General features: G+C 35.6%; 1 protein-coding gene across 1 annotated transcript in view; it reads left to right on the top strand.

Annotated features, from left to right (window-relative positions):
* The first annotated feature begins 564 nt into the window (after positions 1 to 564).
* Positions 565 to 20,560, top strand: part of LOC136034770 (uncharacterized) — a 76,679-nt gene continuing 56,683 nt past the window's right edge. The window contains exons 1-2 of the mRNA XM_065716177.1: positions 565 to 675; positions 11,000 to 12,463. Coding sequence (XP_065572249.1) covers positions 11,016 to 12,463 — 1,448 coding nt within the window. The 5' untranslated portion in view covers positions 565 to 675; positions 11,000 to 11,015. The remainder of the gene's footprint in view (positions 676 to 10,999; positions 12,464 to 20,560) is intronic.

Below are 20,560 nucleotides of genomic sequence, written 5' to 3'. Positions count from 1 at the left end.
GGGGGATCTAGTTGCCCTTCGATCACTTTTGAACATTGAAAAGGACAGTAGAACTTCCAATATACAAGTAATTGAGCCACCTCCGAAGTTTAAACGATCCTCACTTCCATGTAAAGTGCCTCTAGAAAAAAAAAGGACAGAAAAACTGAAGTCTTATCGTCTTTACTATAAGCAACGCTATATTGTTGCCTCTGATACAGTATTTATTAAAACTGGTGAAAAAAACGTTTTTCTGATGGGGGACTCTGTGGAAAATCATTCAAAAGAGCAACAACTGGCTATTTATGAGTCGTTCTGAAAAAAAAATCGTTTGAAAAGTTGTTTTAGGAAGAGAAGATGCTTTTCCTAGCCACTAAACCTTTTCTTGAATTCAGGCTGATTTAGCTATATTTCAAGGCTCAAAACTAAAATTTCCAAATGACGCGTTTCCCTCCTTTACCGAATCCTGTTTATGTTTACCATATTTACATATACATAAGACTGTCGTCTGAGCCCAGCCTTAGTTAATAATATAAATTAGTATATTTCTTTTTTTAAAATTACTTCTGTATCTCGTGCGAAGAAAGGATGAAAAAATAGTAAATAAACAAAATGGCGCGTATATTCAATAAATACTATAATGTGCTTTTTTTCATGGCAGTTCTAAAAGTTTCAGCTAAATTGTAGTTGAAAAAAGTAATTATTTCTAAACTAATTTTAATATTCCTTCTTTCTCTTAGTTAAGAGCAATTGATCCTCAGCTGAGATTTCCTTTGTTCTCACATAGACTTACCTAGCTAACCTTAGCCTAGCCAAATGCTCTAGTCCCAGAAGCTGTAGGAGTGCAAGTTAGGCTAGCTTACTGTTTCTTGACTTGGGTTCTATTTTGAGGAGAAGTTGCAACTAAGCTAGGTTATTTGTTAGAAACAGTTTTGCTCTCTGAGCTGGGCCATCCATCATTATTAGGGCTTAAACAAAGATTACCTATCATGTCAATAGTAGCTTGGAATTTGTCAAACATTTTGGGGATGAATCCATCAATTCTCTAGGCATAGAGTGTTTATTTTGTTGATAATCTAGGTTTAGGGGTGACCAATTTAAGTTTGGTTTTCAATGTTTGACTGTAATAGTCATTGATCCTTTATGTAATAAGAATCAGATATTGTCATTTATTACTTTTTAAAAAGCAGTATAAAGCCAAACAAAAGACAATATTATTCTTTTCTTCATCATTTAGAATATTAAAAAGTTATATGGGTGACTTTGTATGCTTCATTCTTTTATAGAGCAAACATAGGTTAAGTCATGCAGATGACTTTTTATATTTCATACTATTATAGGGAAAACATGAATAACATAATGCAGATGACTCTTTATAGGCTACATCATACTCTTATAGAGTAAACATGAATAAAGTCATACAGATGACTTTTTTTTTTACCCTATCATAGAGCAAGCATGAATAAAGTCATACAGATGAATCTTTATAGCCTACCTCATACTATTATAGAACAAACATGAATAAAGTCATATAGATGACTGCTTATACCTCATACTATTATAGAGCAAACACAAATAAAGTCATACAAGTGACTCTTTATAGCCTACCTCATACTATTATAAAGCAAACATGAATAAAGTCATACAGATGACTTTGTATACCTCATATCATTATAGAGGGACATCCACCATATGGCTAATATGATGGTAAAGTTCTTTTGTAATGCAAATAAATGTTATATTTAGATTCAGGATGCAATTTTTGGTACATATTTGCACATTAGGGGGAAAAATTAATGAATTTCTTGGAAAAACTGCAAAAACCAGGAAAGAAGTGAAGAAAAAGGTTCACCCTCTGCAAAATGTGGCTGCTTTATTATAGTATGATGCATTAAATGTTATATATAATAGATCATTTGCACTGCTTTATACAAGAAAGATCTATTAAAGAGTCATCTGTATGACTTTTTTTGTATGTATAAGTGGGGCAGTATAATGTATTCTTTATGACATTTCATTGCATCATATATGTTTGAGGAGAAAACTAAAAAAGTCACCTGTAATACTTTATTCATATTGCTTTATAATAGAATGATAGTCTATGTTAAAAAGTCATCTGTATGACTTTTTCTTCTTTTTTTTTTCAGTCCAAAAGTAAGGTAGTTGGCAAACTTTTTGTTGTTTTTTTAAATCCAAAAGTAGGGTAGTATAATGGCTTTTGTATGACATTTTAGTGTATCATTTAGGTTTAAGGAGCCAACCAGAAAAGTCATATTTAAGACATTATTCATACTGCTTTATAATAAAGTAACTAATGATATAATGATGACAATATATTAGTCTATGATAAGTCTATAATAAATGGTAGTCTATGTGACATGTCTTCTGTCTGACATTTTAATGCATCATCCCTTGCTCTTTTGTGTTAAAGTTTAATCTTTATTGTATTCTTTAACACATTTTCACATCACAAATCTTAACATATCTGACACATTTTTTGAACTAGATAGCCAATACTTTCTTTAGTTTAGAATCAATTAAACCCCCAACACCTGTTGGCCTATTTAAGAGAAAAAAATATTCCACAAAACCTACCTGAAAGCCAAATACAATTTAAATTGGCATTTAATAATAAAATATTTCACCTAAATTCATTTAAATTCAGTTTATAGTGTTTTCATGGACTGTTCAGACATAAAGATAAGGTGTGTTTTTTGTAAAGGTAAAATTCTACTTTAGCTACTTTTCACTATCTTGGAAAGGGGTTAGGTTAGGAAAATGAAATTTTGAGTGATGAATCCAGGGTCAAAAACACTCTGGGAAGGTATTGCCAAGCTCACATGTTAACCCCTTCTGATTCCCAAGTCTTAGAAATCCACTTTTATGCTTGAATTTTACCAATAGCACTCTTTTTGTTAGCTGTTTTTAATAATACAACAGTTCAAACAGGATTTTTCCAAAGTACAAAAAAAATATTCCACAACTGCATGCTGTTTACCTAAACATGCCTTCTGAAAAAATAATAAAAATATATCAGAGTAAAAAAAAAACATACAATACAGATGAAAATGAACAGCTCAGACATTATTTAATTGTTTGCATTGTACACTTCTAGGGGTATACTCCCTTGGTAATAAATGGGAGTAAGCTTTTGGAGTTTTGTGGTGAGAAGAATTTAGTTGTTTTGAATGGGAGGAAAGGCATTGATACTAAACAATGTGAGCATTCTTGTTTTTCAAGCATGTCTCCAAGCCAGATTGGTTAGTTGGCTGTGGGTAAAAAGCTTATTCTATTGTGCATGAACTGTGAGGCTTTGGGGACATAGACTTTGATCAGTTTTTTATAAGAGAATGTTTAAGAGGTATGCACAATTGGTGGATAGATAAACAGGCTAGAAGAACAGATGTCTAGAGCAATATTGTCAAACTAAATAGATGACTAGACTAATGATTAAAATCTAAAGTGATATTTTTCTGAATTGGCTTCTGAAAAAAGTTTACAGAAGATAATGCAGTCTACAGGGGACTGTCATTTAGAATTGTATATCAGGGTCATATAATATTGTTAATGATATAGGGAATAATGCTGCTAGTGAAAAAGATTTCTTTTGATGAGGAGCATAAGAATCATAGAGGAGAAGTGGTTGTAATTTTAATAGTATAAAGGATATTTATATATTTTGTATGTTATGTATATATGATGACTGGAAAAAAAAAGATTGAGTGACATTGGAAAAGTGAAAGTGTTTTCGAGTTTGTTGTGAAAAGAAAATAATATAGGAAACTGCTTAAGAGAAAGAAACTGAAGTCTTAAGTTAGAAGCTATGGGTTAAGAACATGCCTTAATAGATATGGGTAAAAAATGTGACTAATAAATTTAGCCTATATGGTGATGACTCAAAACTTAGTTGTCCTGTTGACACACAGTAGGGTGCAGCCTCAATAATGTCAGACCTTCATAGCTTTTGGAAATAGGCGAATATATGGAGACTCATGTTTAATTTTGAAAAGTGCAAGGTTCTCCATTTTGGAAGAAATAACCATGATGACAATATTCAATGTTATCAAATTTCAGTGAGAGACAACCAATTTCCAAGAGTATTTCAGATAAAGATTTGGTGGTTATTGTGGATGAAGACCTCAAATTCAACTGCCACACTCATTCTACAGTAGCAGGGGCTAACCAGACTCTTGGTATCATCAAGTGTACAATCACCACTTGATCCTTAGCAATAGTAACTAAACTGTATAAAAGTCTGATGAGACCTAGGTTGGAGTATGGAATGTGCATTGCCATGGCAATTAATAAAACAGACCCAATGACTCTCAAATCTGTTCAAAGACGGGCAACAAAATGCATAAACGGTGTCAAAGATAAAGAGTATGGATGTCAACTCCTAAGCCTGAAGCTACCAGCTCTGAGATAACATCAACACAGAGGTAATATGATAATGACCTATAAGCTGCTCCAGTCTAACAACAAAAATATGTTTGAACCTGCTCAATTGTCAAGTAACAGAGGTCATTCAGCAAAGCTGTTCTGCAGGCATGCCAAGACATTTAAAAGATACAGTTTCTTCTACAGTTGAATCATGAGTCTGTGGAATGGTCTAAGCGAGATGACAGTGGGATCTACAACAATTGAAAGTTTCAAATCAAATCTTGACAAGGACTGGGTGACAAAACCATGGCTCACTCAATGGGATGCAGCAGATGTCTTGCAGCCCCATCATCACTAACTGGTGTACACTGGATTCATCCATATTGCTAGCAAGTGCAATTTAAGGTAAGAAAGCATTTAACAAGGTAGGTTCCAAAAAACTTTGGCAGCTTGTGAGGAAATTTCTAGGGGGGATTTGGAAAGAGGGTGAAGTTCCCCAGCTGAAAATTAAGCCAAATATTTGGAAGCTGGAGCACTGAAGCATTATGTGAGAAATTTTCAAATCTGGATGGATTTATAGATTGATTGTTAAATAAGAATGATTGAAATATAGATCAAAATGAAAAAATTCAATGGAGGATTGTCACTAGGAATAGACAGAATTCCAGCAAAGTATGGAAGCAGAGTAGAATGTGGATTATGTTGATAATTAGTCTATTATTTTTGGTATTTTTGAGCCAATCTTTTGGCCTAAGAACTAGCCAAGATCTAGCTTAGTATCTCTAAGAAAGTCTAATACATGGCAATTAAAGCTGTATTTGTATAGGGAAATATCAATAAGCATTTTTGTGAGATATTATGTTCTAGGTTAGATAAATGGTTAGAGCTGCTGAAGAAGATGACAGATTTCCAGGCAAGTTTTATGAAAGACTATGATACAGTAGATCAGGTTTTTGTTTTAAGTATCTTGATGAGAAAGTATGCTAGAGGGAGAAAACGAAGGCTGTATACATAGCTTTTCTATCTTGTAGAGAGTTTTGAATGGTTTTGTAAGGAAGCTGCTTATTCAAAGTCTATTACAATTAGGATTGCCTTGGAGACTTGTTAAGATTTTAGTAGGCATGTAGACCATAATTAAGGCAGTATTTTAAGTAGGAAAACATTGATCTAGAAGAATAAAAAGTAATAAGGGAGTTAACCAAGACTTTAGTTTATCAACAAGACTATTATCTTTATTTATTAATGACACAGAGAATTACTTTAGGTTATTGTAGAAATATCAGGTAAATTTTGTTTGCCCTCCCTGTTTGGAGATGACATTGTATTGGCAGCAAAAAGTGGCATTGAGCTGTGTTAATCATGATAAATCAGCTGTTATAGGATTCAAAGATAAGCTAGAACTTAACGAAATTTTTAATGTTAATGGTAATTGAAAACTATTTAATGTTGTTTGTATTTAATTAACTATTTAATGTGTTAATGTTAATGGTAATTGTTAATGGAAATTTCATATCTAGGGTGGAAGGGTTCATCAAATGGTAGATGGGGCAGCCATAGCAATCTTATGGTGAATAGAGGACTAAGGGCAATGTGGTGTGTATTAAGGAGCATTGTAAGAAATACCAGCCTAAGCAAAAATTACATTTATGAAGTAGATTTTCAATAGTAAGTTAAGACAATGTTTAGTCACAACTGTTAAACCTGAGGATTCAAAAAGGAGAATAAGTTAGAGAGGATTCAGGTAAGTTTTCAAAAAAAATTATTAGGTTGAAGTAACAAGTTAAATAGGTTAGTTTTAAGGGGGTGATTGGGGCTGATTAGTGTAAGAGTTATGCTGATTCTAAATGTATAGAGCTCATAAGTTTAATGTTACTCATTGAATGCCACAAATCTGAGAAGATTTTCAAAAAATGAGAACATCCCCAAAGAGGGAAATGATCAAATGAAAATCACACCATTAGATTCAGCATATTACAGAACCCCATTTCAAGCTACTATCTACAAAAATATTGAATTTTTTTTTTTTTTTTTTTTTTTTTTTTTTTTTTTGCAGAAGAAAGATCATGGATGTGTTTTTTCCCAATTCTGTTTCCCATGGGTGATCATATTGAACCAATGGCCCTAAAAGGTTGAGAACTTGCTCATTTGAGCAGAAATTGAAAGTTCTGGAGCCCTTTAAAGTGACCAAAAAGATTGTGCCCCTGGAAAGTAGCCTTTTCTGCCATTTTGTGGCACCAAAACTATAATTTTGCCCTATGGAGGACCAAGGTATTACTGACTAAAAATTCAGTGATAGCCAATTGATTTATAAGTACCAAAATACTATGCAACAATATTTCCAGTTTTGGTGCAACACAATGATGAAGATAAAGGCATACTACTACTTAATTGCTCACACTTCTTAGTCCCAGCTGGTATTTCTGTGCATTTCCATTATAGGGCACCCCCTGCCATAGTTGCCGCAAATTTAATATTTTTAGATTATTTTCTTTAACAGATATCATACCCTGGTATGACAGATACCTCTGTGACAAGCAACATGGATTCAGGCCAAACTGCTCTTGTAGGGACCTGGTATTTACTTTATGGCTATTGACAGAAGGAATCAGAGAGCAGGATTAAAGATCTTTATGATATTCATTGATTTTCAGAAGGCATTTGACTCAGTGGACTGCCAGTCTGTGGAAGATCCTTATGCACTACAGAATCCCCAAAAAGATATTTTGCTGATCATTGCTCTCTATGAAGACAATGAGGGCTGTGTAAAGACATTAAGTGGCCAAACTGGTTTCTTCTGTATCTTGTCAGGAGTTAAACATGGCTATGTCTTGTTGCTGCTGTTCTTCATATTTTAATTGATTACGTAATGCAAAGCACCAGCAAAGATAGCAATCCAGCTGAATCCTGAAGTACACCTCAACAATACAGACTTCATTGACGACGTTGCTGTACTAGAATCTTGCAAGCAACAACTTCAAGAGCTCTTACACCAATGGAGGGAGAGAAGCTTCCAGTTCAGCCTAAAAATAAGTATGGAAAAAAACAAAATGCATGCCCACAACATACTCACCCCTTAGCATTGCTCGCAAAGACCAATAGCCAGAACAAGTTGTCCTTTTCAAATACCGAGAAAGCATAATTGAAAATGCAGGATTTACCCCAAAAGAAGTGTTCAGAAGAATTGGTCAAGCCAATGGAACCTCAACAATGGGCAGTCTCAACACTTGTCTCTACAGCTGAAATTGCAACCACCTAGTAGCAACGTCGTGCCAGTTCGCATTACACAGCCAAGACCTGGTACTTAAGTCAGGAATAAGAGAGAATTCTTGCCTTTGAGAACACATGTCTCATACAAATGCTCAACATCCACTGGAAGCAGAGGATAACCAACCAATCCATTTGATAAAATAGGTCAGCCTCTTGTGACAGATGTAAGAAGAGTTTGTTAATGGAGATATCTTGGCCCCATATTATGTATGGACAATCACTGGCTGTTGAATGCAATGCTCCATTGGCAACCATTGGGTAGATGCTGCTGAGGCAGAGCCAGAAACACCATGCACTAAACATACCAGACAGATATGCAAAGTCTAAATACCTCGATTCAGCCTCAATGGAAGGACATACTGGCAACAACAAAATTGTAGAAAGATTGACAGTTCCTTGATGCCCTGGGTCCCTCTGGAGGCACAGACAGATCCATGGGAAGGTTGAACATTCCAAAATGTCTTCTTTTCTCAGTTTTTTTATTTGTCTTGCTTTCCCTTTGGCTGCTCAATTTATTGATTTTTTTGGTGGGAGATGTTCCAGAGGGAATCTATAGGGCACCTCTCAAAACATGGCTTAGGCATTGCCGTCAACATTGGTGAATGATGTCATTAACAAGAGGCCAGTTGGTCATTTTTGCATCTCTACAGCCCAGGCTTGATCTGTCCAGTCTTTGTTCAGGATTATTTGGAGGCATGCATTTTCAAAGGCCAGGATCCAATATTTTTCTCCGCATTAAGACACAGTGATTTGGATATTTATGTCAGAATTGACAGAACATTAATATTGAGGAGTCGAAGTTTGATACAGAGTGAGAAGACATTCGATTGCCAGATTCCCCTCATGTTGAAAGCCATTTCATTATTTTTAAAGTTAACAAAACACTCTTAGTCAGGAAGTGCAAGAGGAGTTTTGTTTTCACTGTTAACGGGATTGACAAGAGTGAGGAAAACTCTTCTTCCTAGGATATATGAAGTTGAAAAAAAAACAAAGGAATTTAAGTCAACTATACTCAAGAAGTATTTCAAAGAATGGATATGGTTGTAGTGGATATACTTGCAGGAAAAGAAGAGGATATCATAAACTACACTTTGATAGAACTGATGATTTTGGTTTGGATGGGTTGATCAGGTTATAAAAGACTACTCGAAGTTCATTTTGGACAATATTACATTTACACCTGTTCTTTAACAATGTCGTTGAGTTTTAAAACATTAGTATCATCTCAATCGTGTTTGCTCATTGTTTTATTGCTGTCAACATTTCCATGAGTAAGCTTATGTGCTTAGCTATTAAACTAGACTACTCAGAATGGCTTGAAGTGGTCTGAACCCTAGGGTAGTCAATTTTTTTTGATGGCCTCATTTCAGGCCTAGTATTTGATAATTAGTAATGGAGGGACAGTCTTTGGGGAGAATCCTTGAGCCCCTTGTGTGTGCGGATATGCCTCAGGTGATTTATCTAATAGTAAATGTTGTTTCTATACGTGCTTTCATTTAATTTTGAGTTTAGAAGAAGGTAGAACAAATTTGTTGTTTTTCTAATGAGGAATTCAACATAGTACCCTCAGTTTTATATCACTTGAGAACGGTTGATAGTTATCTTCCTTTCAGGTCAGCTTCTTGCCTTCTTTCCTTTCAGCTTCTTGCCTTCTTTCCTTTCAGCTTCTTGGTGGGTAGTTAAGTTTCTTGATTCTTTTGAAAGGACTGGTTTGACCTCTCAAATAACTCCCAAATGTAAAATTTTACCAAAAAAATGGCAGGACAATTTGGATTTGGAGAGTTGAAAATAAACTGTCATTTCTAATGTACACTATCTTTTCCGCTGGAAAATGGTATAATTATTTAGAGACTATAGTACTAATTTCTTATTGCAACATAAATTAACCGTGCTGATGCCTCGGGGGGGGGGATTTATTTTTCAAAAATATTTTGATTTTTCATAAAAGAAATTAAATAGTTATGACCCAAAAATTTGTCCCTCGTCTTTGTAGGTATGCATCAGGTGACTTACATTACATGTAGTGGTGTTTTATATTACATGTTAGAAAAAGGATAATTTTCTCCTGTATGTTTTATCCTTTGATTATAATTTAGCAGAGTATTGAAAGAATTCCTCATCTATAAAATTAAGAGGATCTGGAAAGAAATTCTTTAGTCTTTACCATTATAGGTAGGTTCATTGTCATCCTTGGTTTCTAGTAGTGATGGGATGGGACAATGCCAAAATGTTTTCTAATCCTGATTAAGACACAATTCCAAGAATACTTGTCATTTTCGTTTGTTTTTATTATTTTAAAGTTTTTATGTCATCAATAACAATTGCAAGACTTAAAAATTTGACGCAACAACTGGCTATTAATCATTTGCTATTTCTGAATTTAAGAATTTAAAAAACAAGACTTTAAGACTTATAAAAAACCCAACTCAAGGAATAATTCTATAATAGAAAACACGGTTGTTTTTTTTTACTAAGGGTTTAGTTTAGAAGCCTACAAAAAGGATTGTCACCCATAAAGTTTCATTTTTATATTGACACAGTAAATGTACATAAGACGAGAACAGAAACAGAATAAGAACAGACTCGAGTAATCTAAAACGGTGGCTTATTTTCACTAAAACAAGGAAATAAACATCGAAACATTTGACAGGAACTGACCTATTTTAATCTGTCAACTTAGAGGAATTACTGTAAAAATTCAGAATTTATAATATTAATATAATCATCTAGGAAATGGGCATTTGACAGAACTCGAGAATTTTATTACGTATCTAACCTACTTTCAAAGTTTACAATGATTAATAGCAAATAGCGTAATTACCCCAAGGATCGTCAGGTAATTACGCTCTTTGGCTAATAGGCGTGCAGTAATTTCAAATCAATTAGACAGAATGGCCCTTTGTGGTGGAAGCTTCAGCCCCCTGGAAAATCTGAGGTGGGCATTTGCCCACCCCTGACCCCTCCAAATGGCGCCTCTGCTTGAAACAGTTGCAAATTGCAATCAAAACACATCAAACAGAATAAATTCAGCAAAAAGGTGTTACGGTAAATCTGAATAATAATATTACCCCAACTCTATTGGGGAGGGGGGGGGGGGGTTAAAATTTTTGGTTCTCATATACCATATATTTTGAGTTTTCTCAAGGGGAACTTGAAAAATATCCTATAAAAATCCTCTTTTTCTTTTTTGAGTCATGCGACCTTTTTTTGCAAGTAACCAGGTTTTATGCCGAAATTTTCAGTTTTAATCCTCCAATCCTAATCAGGAGATGTGACTTATAGTTTTAGCCTTCGATAATATCGTATATTTTGCGTTTGTTTTTTTTGTGCTAGAAAGTGTGAATGATTTTATTTATATACTATTTTTTTTTAGGTAGTGTCAAGATGTGATGAACATGATTACAAGACAGGCTAAAAAGAGACTGATTTTTTCTGACGATACAGAGAGAAGTATAAATTCAGTTTATCACCAGCGTCTAAAGGATCTAGATAGGTTTCCATATGAAGAGGATGCCCAGAAGATTTTTAGATCTCCTGTGTCAACTTGCTCCACATGGCAAGGTAGGCTCAGATCAAGGCCAAAGGTGCGGCAGAAGTACTTCCATCATCAGGACAGAAAGTGTTTTGCTTATGAAAATACTAGTGACTATGGAACAGCTTCAGAAAATTCGTCCATTCTTAAGTCATTTACCACAATGTCAGAAGTGTGTCACTGTGAAGATCTTAGTGGAGTTAGTAGTATCTGTAGTGATTTTTCATTATCAGATTGTGACCTGGATTATCCCCATCTTGATCAAACTGGCTGGGCAACAGATTCAGATGATGAGATACCTGTGAACAATTGGGATCTTATACTGGACAGCCATGAATCAGGGTTTAGAACCATTAGAAAACTTGGTGTTACCATCATTGTCCCTGTGAGTAATCCTAGTGGGTATAATGCTGATCAGTTTGAATTAAAAATCATCAATGATCCTAACTACAAGCCACAGGAAAGTTTATGTATACATCATGTGAGCCCAGTAGTATCCATAGAACCACATGGAGCACAGTTTTATCAAGATAAGCCTGCTACAATAATATTACCTGTTTCTGTTGCACCCAAACAAAGTGATGAATTAATATGTCTGTTCAGCAACACAAGTACAAATCAGCAACCAGTGTGGGAAAAGTTGCCCCAAAGTTGCTTCCAGTATAACTCTGGATGTATTATAATTACCTCACAGCATTTTAGCTTGTTTACAGTCATTCTTCAGGAAAGATATCCTGAAGTTAAAGTTCAAATAAACCCCACTTTAGGGGGTAAACTTCGAACAAATGAAGTACCTGGTGTTGAAGTTAATTTTCCTAGAAACTCTCTTGCTCATAGCATTGAAGCTTGTTTGAAAGTATTTTATGACAGTGATTTAACAAAGGATTCAAGTGAGCTTGCATTAGCATCACCAATCATTATGGTGAGCCCACATGGATATCAATTTGATCTGAGTCGACCTAGAGTTACTGTTACTTTGCCAATTCCAATGTACAAAGAAGTTAAGCATCAAAGCCACCGAACACAGCTCTCACTCTCTATATGGCAGAGTTGTACCACAGAATTTGAGCCTTTTGTCTGGGAAAGGCTCAATGTCAGATATTGTGTTAGAAAGGATAGAGATGCACGGCTATATGTTGTTACCTTTCCTGTGACACATTTTAGCTTTTTTAAAGCAGTTTGGAATACAGCTAGAGCTGGTATTAATATTTTCACTCCATATACATCCTTTCCTATGATGTGTGAAGTTTTTATGACTGCAACAGATGAAACAAATACTTTTGGATTGGAGGTCATTTTATACAGGTCTGTAGATGCAATTATTATTAGACAGTTGCTTGATTGATATATATAACCCCATCATTTAAGGTAAAAGATACCATGAAAAATAATTTGGATGCAAACTTTTGTAAATACTTCAGGGGATTTGTCTGATTTGAAGTAAATAAATCCCTAGGAAGAGCAGCTTATCTTTTAGATATGTAATTCCTTGCCTATACGTTGTTATGTCAATGACAGCATCTTTAGTTTTATATATGTTTGCAATTTTTTCTTTTGACTGGGTCCCTCTTGTCTGGAAGTGATAAAGAACTGCTAATTCTAAGTTTTGGTAAACTCACTTGTCAAACTAATACAGCTGATGGGCGCCGGCAGGGAGGGGCATGCCCCCCCTCTTGGAAATTTGGGACTATAAAGTAATCACAAGGAAACCAAAGAAAAGAGATGAATAGGGAAAAACCATGGAAAAAATGTGTTGCCCCATTTTTGGCTGCCTGCCAATAGATTTTACCCTTAATAAGGCAAATATAAGTTCTAATTTGTGACTGAGTGACCCCTTTCCAGTTTTCCACAAGCTTGTTTTCTATTTGGTTGGAGCAAAAAAAAAAAAAAAAAATCAAATTTTTCATAACAATGAATGGTAAGTAAATAACGATTCTTGTCAATAACGAAAGTATAAGAGCCTAACTATTGATATCATTCAATCAGAGAATCAGCTTTTTATGGTGATTCTAAATATGTATTTGTTTATTAGTAATTAGTACACAAAAAAGTTCGTATAATTATAGAAAACACAAGGAAAACAACTTAATAAGAGGCAATTTTGGTAAGAATATGCCGTCAACTTTTGCTTGCATTACAAGAGTACCCATGAGCTGATATATGAAGCCACTATAATCAGAAATGTTTCCTTTGAAAGGAATGCTGGGTACTTCTGTATTTTCCCCCCTGAACGGATACGTTTTTTGTGTTTTATTATCATTTTTCAGGAGTGATTGTATTTATCTAGTTGTCACCTTGAAAAAGATTTAATTTTTTACAGTTATGAAGCATAAAGGTGTCAAACATACTGGCTTCTGGCATTCAAAATTAGATTAAAAACATTGAATTAAAAAGTTCTACCTGATTTTCTTAATTTTAGTTTTAATGTTTTACTTTTAACAAACTACTTTGATATTGCGTTACTGTTTATAAACAATTATGTCTAAAGACATTAAATATTTTGGTGTTTGAAAACCAAATTCAAAACTGTCGATATTGTTAAGAAATATCTGTATTTCTCAACAAAAATAGCTCGACAGACCTTAATTCTGAGAGTTTATTACTATTTCTTGTCAGTAGGCTTTTCTTTTGCGTATTTTTTGTAATTACAAAAAAAAAGAAAAATTAAAAACATAATTTTGAAACCAATAGATAAATAAAAAGAATTGGCTTAATATGCTGGTTCCAAATATTTAATTTTCATTAAGTTTAGTCTTACCCATCAAAAACTACAAGCCTGAGAAAATTCGTCTGATTTTCGAAAAAAGGGGGAAAGACCCCTCGAAGTCATATAATTTTATTGAAAATCACACCATTAGATTCAGCATATCAAATAAGCCTGCTGTAGAGATTTCAAGCTTATATCTAAAAAAAATGTAAATTTTGTAATTTTTGCTAGAAGAAAGATCATGGATGCATGCTATTATTTTTTTTTTCGTTTCTTTTTTCAGGGGTGATCGTATCGACCCAGTAGGCCTAAACCGCCGAGAGAGGGCTCATTCTAACGGAAATGAAAAAGTGCTAGTGTCCTTTTCAAGTGACCAAAAAAAATTGGAGGGTTACTAGGCCTCCTCCCATCGCCATTTTTTCCCAAAATCTTCCGATCAAAGCTTTGAGATAGCTTTTTTCTTCAGGATACTTGAAAAGCCCAATAACTATGTATTTAGAGATAGAATGACCCACTACAGCCCCTAGGGAAAGGTTTTTAAGTTACAAAATTGACCCATTGTTTTATTTTTTATTGGGAAGTATGCATCCATTTTTCAGGTGAGGAGGAGAGGAAGAATTTTCTGCTGGAGGATTTTGCATGGGGAGAATTTTCTATGGAGAGGGGAATTTCCAGGGGGTAAACTTTCAAGGGAAGTTTTACACTGGGTGAATTAGCCAGAATTCCTATACGAAATTTCCTTATATGTCTTGCTTTCTCTTTACCGATTCAATTTTAGGCTTTGAGATGTTACGGGTAATTGTGCCGGGTAAATTTTAACCTGTATTGAATTATCCAGAGGATATTTCTTTGGAAAGGGAGATTTTTCTGTGGTAGTGGAGCCAGGTATCCTGGCGTTAATTAAAAGACAATCAGAAATTAAATCTAAAAAATAAGTCTCTTCAATTGAAAGTAAGGAGCAACATTGAAAATTAAAACGAACAAAATTATTACATATATGAGGCGGGTTATCCCCTCCTCAACACCCCACTCTTTACTCTATAAAGTTTAAATTTTGTCCCAATTCCTTTCAAACAACTCCTGAAACACAAGGGTCGTTTAATTAGAACAATAAGTATTTTTTAAGTGTTGAAAAACTGTAGTGTGAAGAGCGAGGTGTTGAGGGGGGGGGGCAACTGTTTTCATATTGGTAATAAATTTTTTTCGTTTTGAGTTTTAATGTTGGTCCTTATTTTCTGAAAATAAAGCACTTTAAATATCAGGGAAAAAATTGACCAGAGCAAATCTGTCGAAACAGGCTCACATGTTACTTGATGATAGGTCTCAAAGGCAGTATATTTGGAAAAATATTAATGAGAAACATATTACGAGTATAATGGACCCCTGTTTTTCTCATTTTCCTCATGTTAAAAACAGGCATTGATTAATTAAGAAGAATAAAGTGAAGAAAAATAGACTAGGTAAAACGCTTGTTTAAATCCTCTGAAAAGTTGATAGATAGTGTTATCAACTTCTAGAAATTTTTATGATCTGACAAACTTTGAAAAACTGGTCAACTGCTTGGTCAAAACCCCATTTGGTATTCTGGGATGACTGCTGAGAATCTTAATTGGGTGCATCTAAACATGACTCTTGTCAAAATTTTAGCGACATGGCTGGTAAGACTTATTGTTTGATAGTTGTAGCAAACTGCTTTTCAACCTTTTTTTTACGAAGAGGGACTATCAAGTCTTTGCATAATGGCGAGGAAAAGTGACCTAATTCCCGGGTAGCTATGGTGATTTTTTATGGCACTTGGTATTAACCAAGTGACATATAGCAGTCGCCAATTCTGTCGGTCTGTCTGTCTGTCTGTCGGTCTGTCCTGGTTTTGCTACTTTAGGCACTTCCAGGTAAGCTAGGACGATGAAATTTGGCAAGCGTATCAGGGACCGCACCAGATTAAATTAGAAATAGTCGTTTTCCCGATTTGACCATCTGGGGGGGAGTGGGGGCCCGGTTAATTCGCAAAAAATAGAAAAAATGAAGTATTTTTAACTTATCAGCGGGTATTTGGATCTTAATGAAATTTCATGTTTGGAATGATATTGTGTCTTAGAGCTCTTATTTTAAATCCCGACCGGATCTGATGACATTGGGGGGAGTCGGAGGGGGAAAACCTAAAGTCCCGGTTTTGCTACTTTAGGCACTTCCAGGTAAGCTAGGACGATGAAATTTGGCAAGCGTATCAGGGACCGGACCAGATTAAATTAGAAATAGTCGTTTTCCCGATTTGACCATCTGGGGGGGGGGGGGAGTAGGGGCCGGTTAATTCGGAAAAATAGAAAAAATGAAGTATTTTTAACTTATGAGCGGGTGATTGGATCTTAATGAAATTTGATGTTTGGAATGATATTGTGTCTCAGAGCTCTTATTTTAAATCCCGACTGGGTCTGATGACATTGGGGGGAGTTGGAGGGGGGAAACCTAAAATCTTGGAAAACACTTAGAGTAGAGGGATCGGGATGAAACTTGATGGGAAAAATAAGCGCAAGTCCTAGATACATGATTGACATAATCGGAACTTATTTGTTCTCTTTGGGGTAGTTGGGGGGGGGGGGGAGTAAGTCTTAAAAATTAGAAAAATGAGGTATTTTCAACTTGCGAACGGGTGATCGGATCTCAATGAAATTTGATGTTTAGAAGGATATCGTGTCTTAGAGCTCTTATTTTAAATCCCGACCAGATCTTGTGATGGGGGCGGGGAGTTGGGAGGGGGAACCTAAAACTTGGAAAACACTTAGAGTGGAGGGATCGGGATGAAACATGGTGGGAAAAATAAACACAAGTCCTAGATAGATGATTGACATAAACGGAACGGATCCGCTCTCTTTTGGGTAGTTGGGGGGGGGGGGTTTATTCTGAAAAATTAGAAAAAATTAGGTATTTTTAACTTACGAACGGGTGATTGGATCTCCATGAAATTTGATTTTTAGAAGGATATCGTGGCTCAAAGCTCTTATTTTAAATCCTGACCGGATCTGGTGACATTGGGGGAAGTTTGGGGTGGGGAGACCTAAAATGATGGGAAACGCTTAGATTGGAGGGATTGGGATGAAACTTGGTTGGAAAAATAAACAAAAGTCTTGCATATGTAATTTACATAATTGGAACGGATCCGCTCAATTGCGGGGGGGGGGGGGGTAATTCTGAAAAATAAGAAAAATAACGTATTTTTAACTTACGAAGGAGTGATCGGATCTTCATGAAACTTCATATTTAGAAGGACCTCGTAACTCTGATATCTTATTTTAAATCTCAACCGGATCAAAAGTAATTGGGGTGGGGGGCAGTTGGGGGGACCGGAAATCTTAGAAAATACTTAAAGCGGTGAGATCAGGATGAAACTGGATGGGAAGAATAGAAACCTGTCTAAGATACGTGACTGACATAACTGGACCGGATCTGCTCTCTTTGGTGGAATTGGGAGGGGGGAGGTAATTTTGAAAATTGAGGTATTTGTAACTTACGAAAGGGTGACCAGATCTTAATGAAATTTGATATTTAGAAGGATCTTGTGCTATAAAGTTTAACTTTAGGTTCTGACCTTCTCACAAGTGCCAAATGAGCTCTTGGCTCTTGGCTCTTCCGACCTCGTACCATATGAGCTCTCTGCTCTTCCGACCTCGTCCAAATGAGCTCTTGGCTCTTCCGACCTCGTACCATATGAGCTCTCGGCTCTTCCGACCTCGTCACAAGTGCCATATGAGCTCTTAGCTCTTGTTTATATATGGCAATGAGAGGTTCGCAGCTGATTTATAGAACTTCCGGTTCCATTAGAGCTGGCAGCTTTCTTTTACCTCTGATGACAGCTTCTGCGTCTTAGCGGATAGGGGTTGGGTCTGGGTCCATATTGATTATGGGAAAGCTAGATAGTACTGTTGGACTAGGTAGAATGGTCAAATTCAGTTTATTTTAAAAATGTTCTTTCCATCCAGAACAGATTTCTTCTATGGATTGTATCTGGTAGTCAGGTTTGTCGAGGAGGGAGTATGTTTAAGATCCTTCTTCGGGGCTAATTCCTTGAACGGCCCTTGTGTTTGAGCAATCTTTCTTAAAACATTGTGATAAAAAGTCAAACTTTAGCGCGAAGGGTAAGCATTGGGTCTAAGGGTTTTCGGTCATGTAAATTTCACTGGTAGACCTTTAAGATTTCAAGCCTTTAAACTGCAGAAATGACCATTATATTATTGCACCCAGATGCATCTAGGTACAGTAATGTATTTAATAATGGTGTTGTCTTGGTGAAATTTCAAAAAGCGCGCGGCTGTGAGCATTAGCTTTCAAATGATCTTAAACAAATCTAATGTGTCTTATTGCCCTATTAGTCCTGGAGAAATAAAAAAGTACAAAGTTGGATAATCAGCGTTTTCAGCTCTTTTAAAAAATTCCCATAAATTTGTCTCCACAATAAAATTTACTATTAAGACGAAGCTAAATAATAGCTATCATGCCTAAATCAGTATTAACGATAAAGATTTTTTTTTTACATGTTTTTAAGCTTTTGGCTACTATGAGCCGTGGTTTTCTCTGTACTAGATTGCAGCTTTTGCTGCAACCAAGAGATTCAAGCGTGTTCAGACCATAGGCATGAAAAGTTTCACTATTTTTCTTAAATCTTAGAAGGACTGATTATTGTTTTTTAGAGAAGGGGAAGGGATTAGTTTTGATGGAAGGAGCATAAAGTAAAAAATACGGGAGTTGAGTTACACGACGGTCAAGTTCAACGGGAGTTCAGTTGAACGAGGGCTGATTTACACGAGGGTTCAGGCTCTTTTTGCTACTTAAAAAGGGCACTGTAACTTTTAATTTCTGTTCGAATGAGCCGTCTGTGGACTTTTTAGGACTCTTGACTCGATATTATCACCCTCGGGGAAAATAAATGAATTTGAATTGATTTGGAATTGAATTTCAGAAAAAAGTATTTTTATCATGACTTGTTGGCTCTCTCGGATTAAACTTGGAACTGTCACCTATGACAGATGCGATCCCCTCCTCTCTAACTTTCGAAATTGGCGTTTATTCACCAGAAATTGAGAAATCCGTGCAATCGGGCAAAATTCGTTGTCTTCCTTGGAGTTTGGATTCCAATGTTGAGGCTATATATATATGTATATCGTTTTTTTTTTTGGCGAAACTGATAGGTTGAAATTTTCTGTCTAGAAACACCCTTTAGGCAATCCTACTTTGCCGCTTTCGACGTCAGTAGTCTTTTGTCAAGGGGGCAAATCAATTTTGAAGGTTTATTTCATGTCTGTTCTTGCCTTTTTAATACCTGTTTTATGGCATGGGTGACATTTGGTCCGGTTGATCCACAAGATGTGGGTGTGCTTATTGTCCGTATTTGAATAATTTATTGAATGAGAACAGCAAGGCAGGTGGAGATGAAAAGGGAGTGGTTCTGGGCTTGGAGTGCCTGATGTTTTTCTTTGCCATGTATTCCATACTTTCTTTCAATTTTTATACAATTTGTCAATCTACCTCGCTATGACAAACTTGGGACTTCTTCTGAATTGCCCCTCCCTGTTTTTGAAATTATGCTGCGTTTGCACTTGTTTTGTACAGTCAACATCTAAGAACCTCACATAATTCACTTTTTTAATGTGTTGCTCTTTTGTCACTGCGCATTCTAGGTGCATAAAGTTCAACTTAAAGGCACCCGAGGGAAAAGACAGAGAACCAAAATATTTTCTTATGTGGCTTGACGTTCCAAAATAGCTCATTTTTTGGCCTTAAAATTTGTATTCATAGTGTATTTGTTCCTCAAATGTTTTACAATGAGCGTTCCTCGACATTTTTAGGGTGGAACTTTACTCACCTCCTGAGTACAAGGGTACCAATTAGAAGGGGGCTATCCCTCTAGATTTTGAGAAATACGTGTTTCTTTTTTTAAGTAAAACTCCCTTCTCTAAAGTTTCGTGAATCTCCTGTCGGCATAGAGGTGTATTATTGTTATCCGTTTAGCTATAGCATATCTCTACATTGGATAGGGATGATGGTTTCTTAGTTGCTCCAAGTATTTTGTAGAAAGAATTGTGAACTTCCAAGCTTCATCATTCATGGTATTTAAACAAAGCATAATATATAACTGTATTTCCATGCATCTGGTAAGTTCATACTGTTACGTTTCATCCTGGGTAGTATAGGCCAGACTCAACTGGGTTTCTTTAGAGTCATATGTAAACATATTCAAAACGGAGGGGAGGCGATTAACGCATTTTGGTAACCGTTTTTTATTTCCCGTGAAAATCCAGGAATTAGAAATTTTTAGTGCTTGCTAGTGCTTTCCCCCATCTGCTGGTTTGTTAAGGGCGAATATATTTTGCTTTTCATGTAAGGCCCAAAATATGTTCAAAAATCACAATTCTTAGGTGCAACTTTTTCACGTAGCAAATTGTTGGCTTTCAGAAGGAGAAAAAAACAACGATTTTAGCACTTTTTCTGTTTGTCCGGAAAATGAATAATAACTGATTAAAAGGGTCTAGTTGATATTTCGTTGTGAACGTCAATATAAAGAAGGAGACGATCCATAATTAATACAGGGCCACTGAACACATAAATATTTCTCAGATTGAAAAGCAATAGAGCTATAAGATTTCTATTACTCGCTATAAAAAACAAAACTGACTTTATATTTTATGTGGTTCTCACAATTT

Source organism: Artemia franciscana, chromosome 13, assembly GCF_032884065.1.
Source record: "Artemia franciscana chromosome 13, ASM3288406v1, whole genome shotgun sequence".
NCBI classification, from domain to species: Eukaryota; Metazoa; Arthropoda; class Branchiopoda; order Anostraca; family Artemiidae; genus Artemia; species Artemia franciscana.
This window is presented reverse-complemented; position numbering and strand designations above follow the sequence as displayed.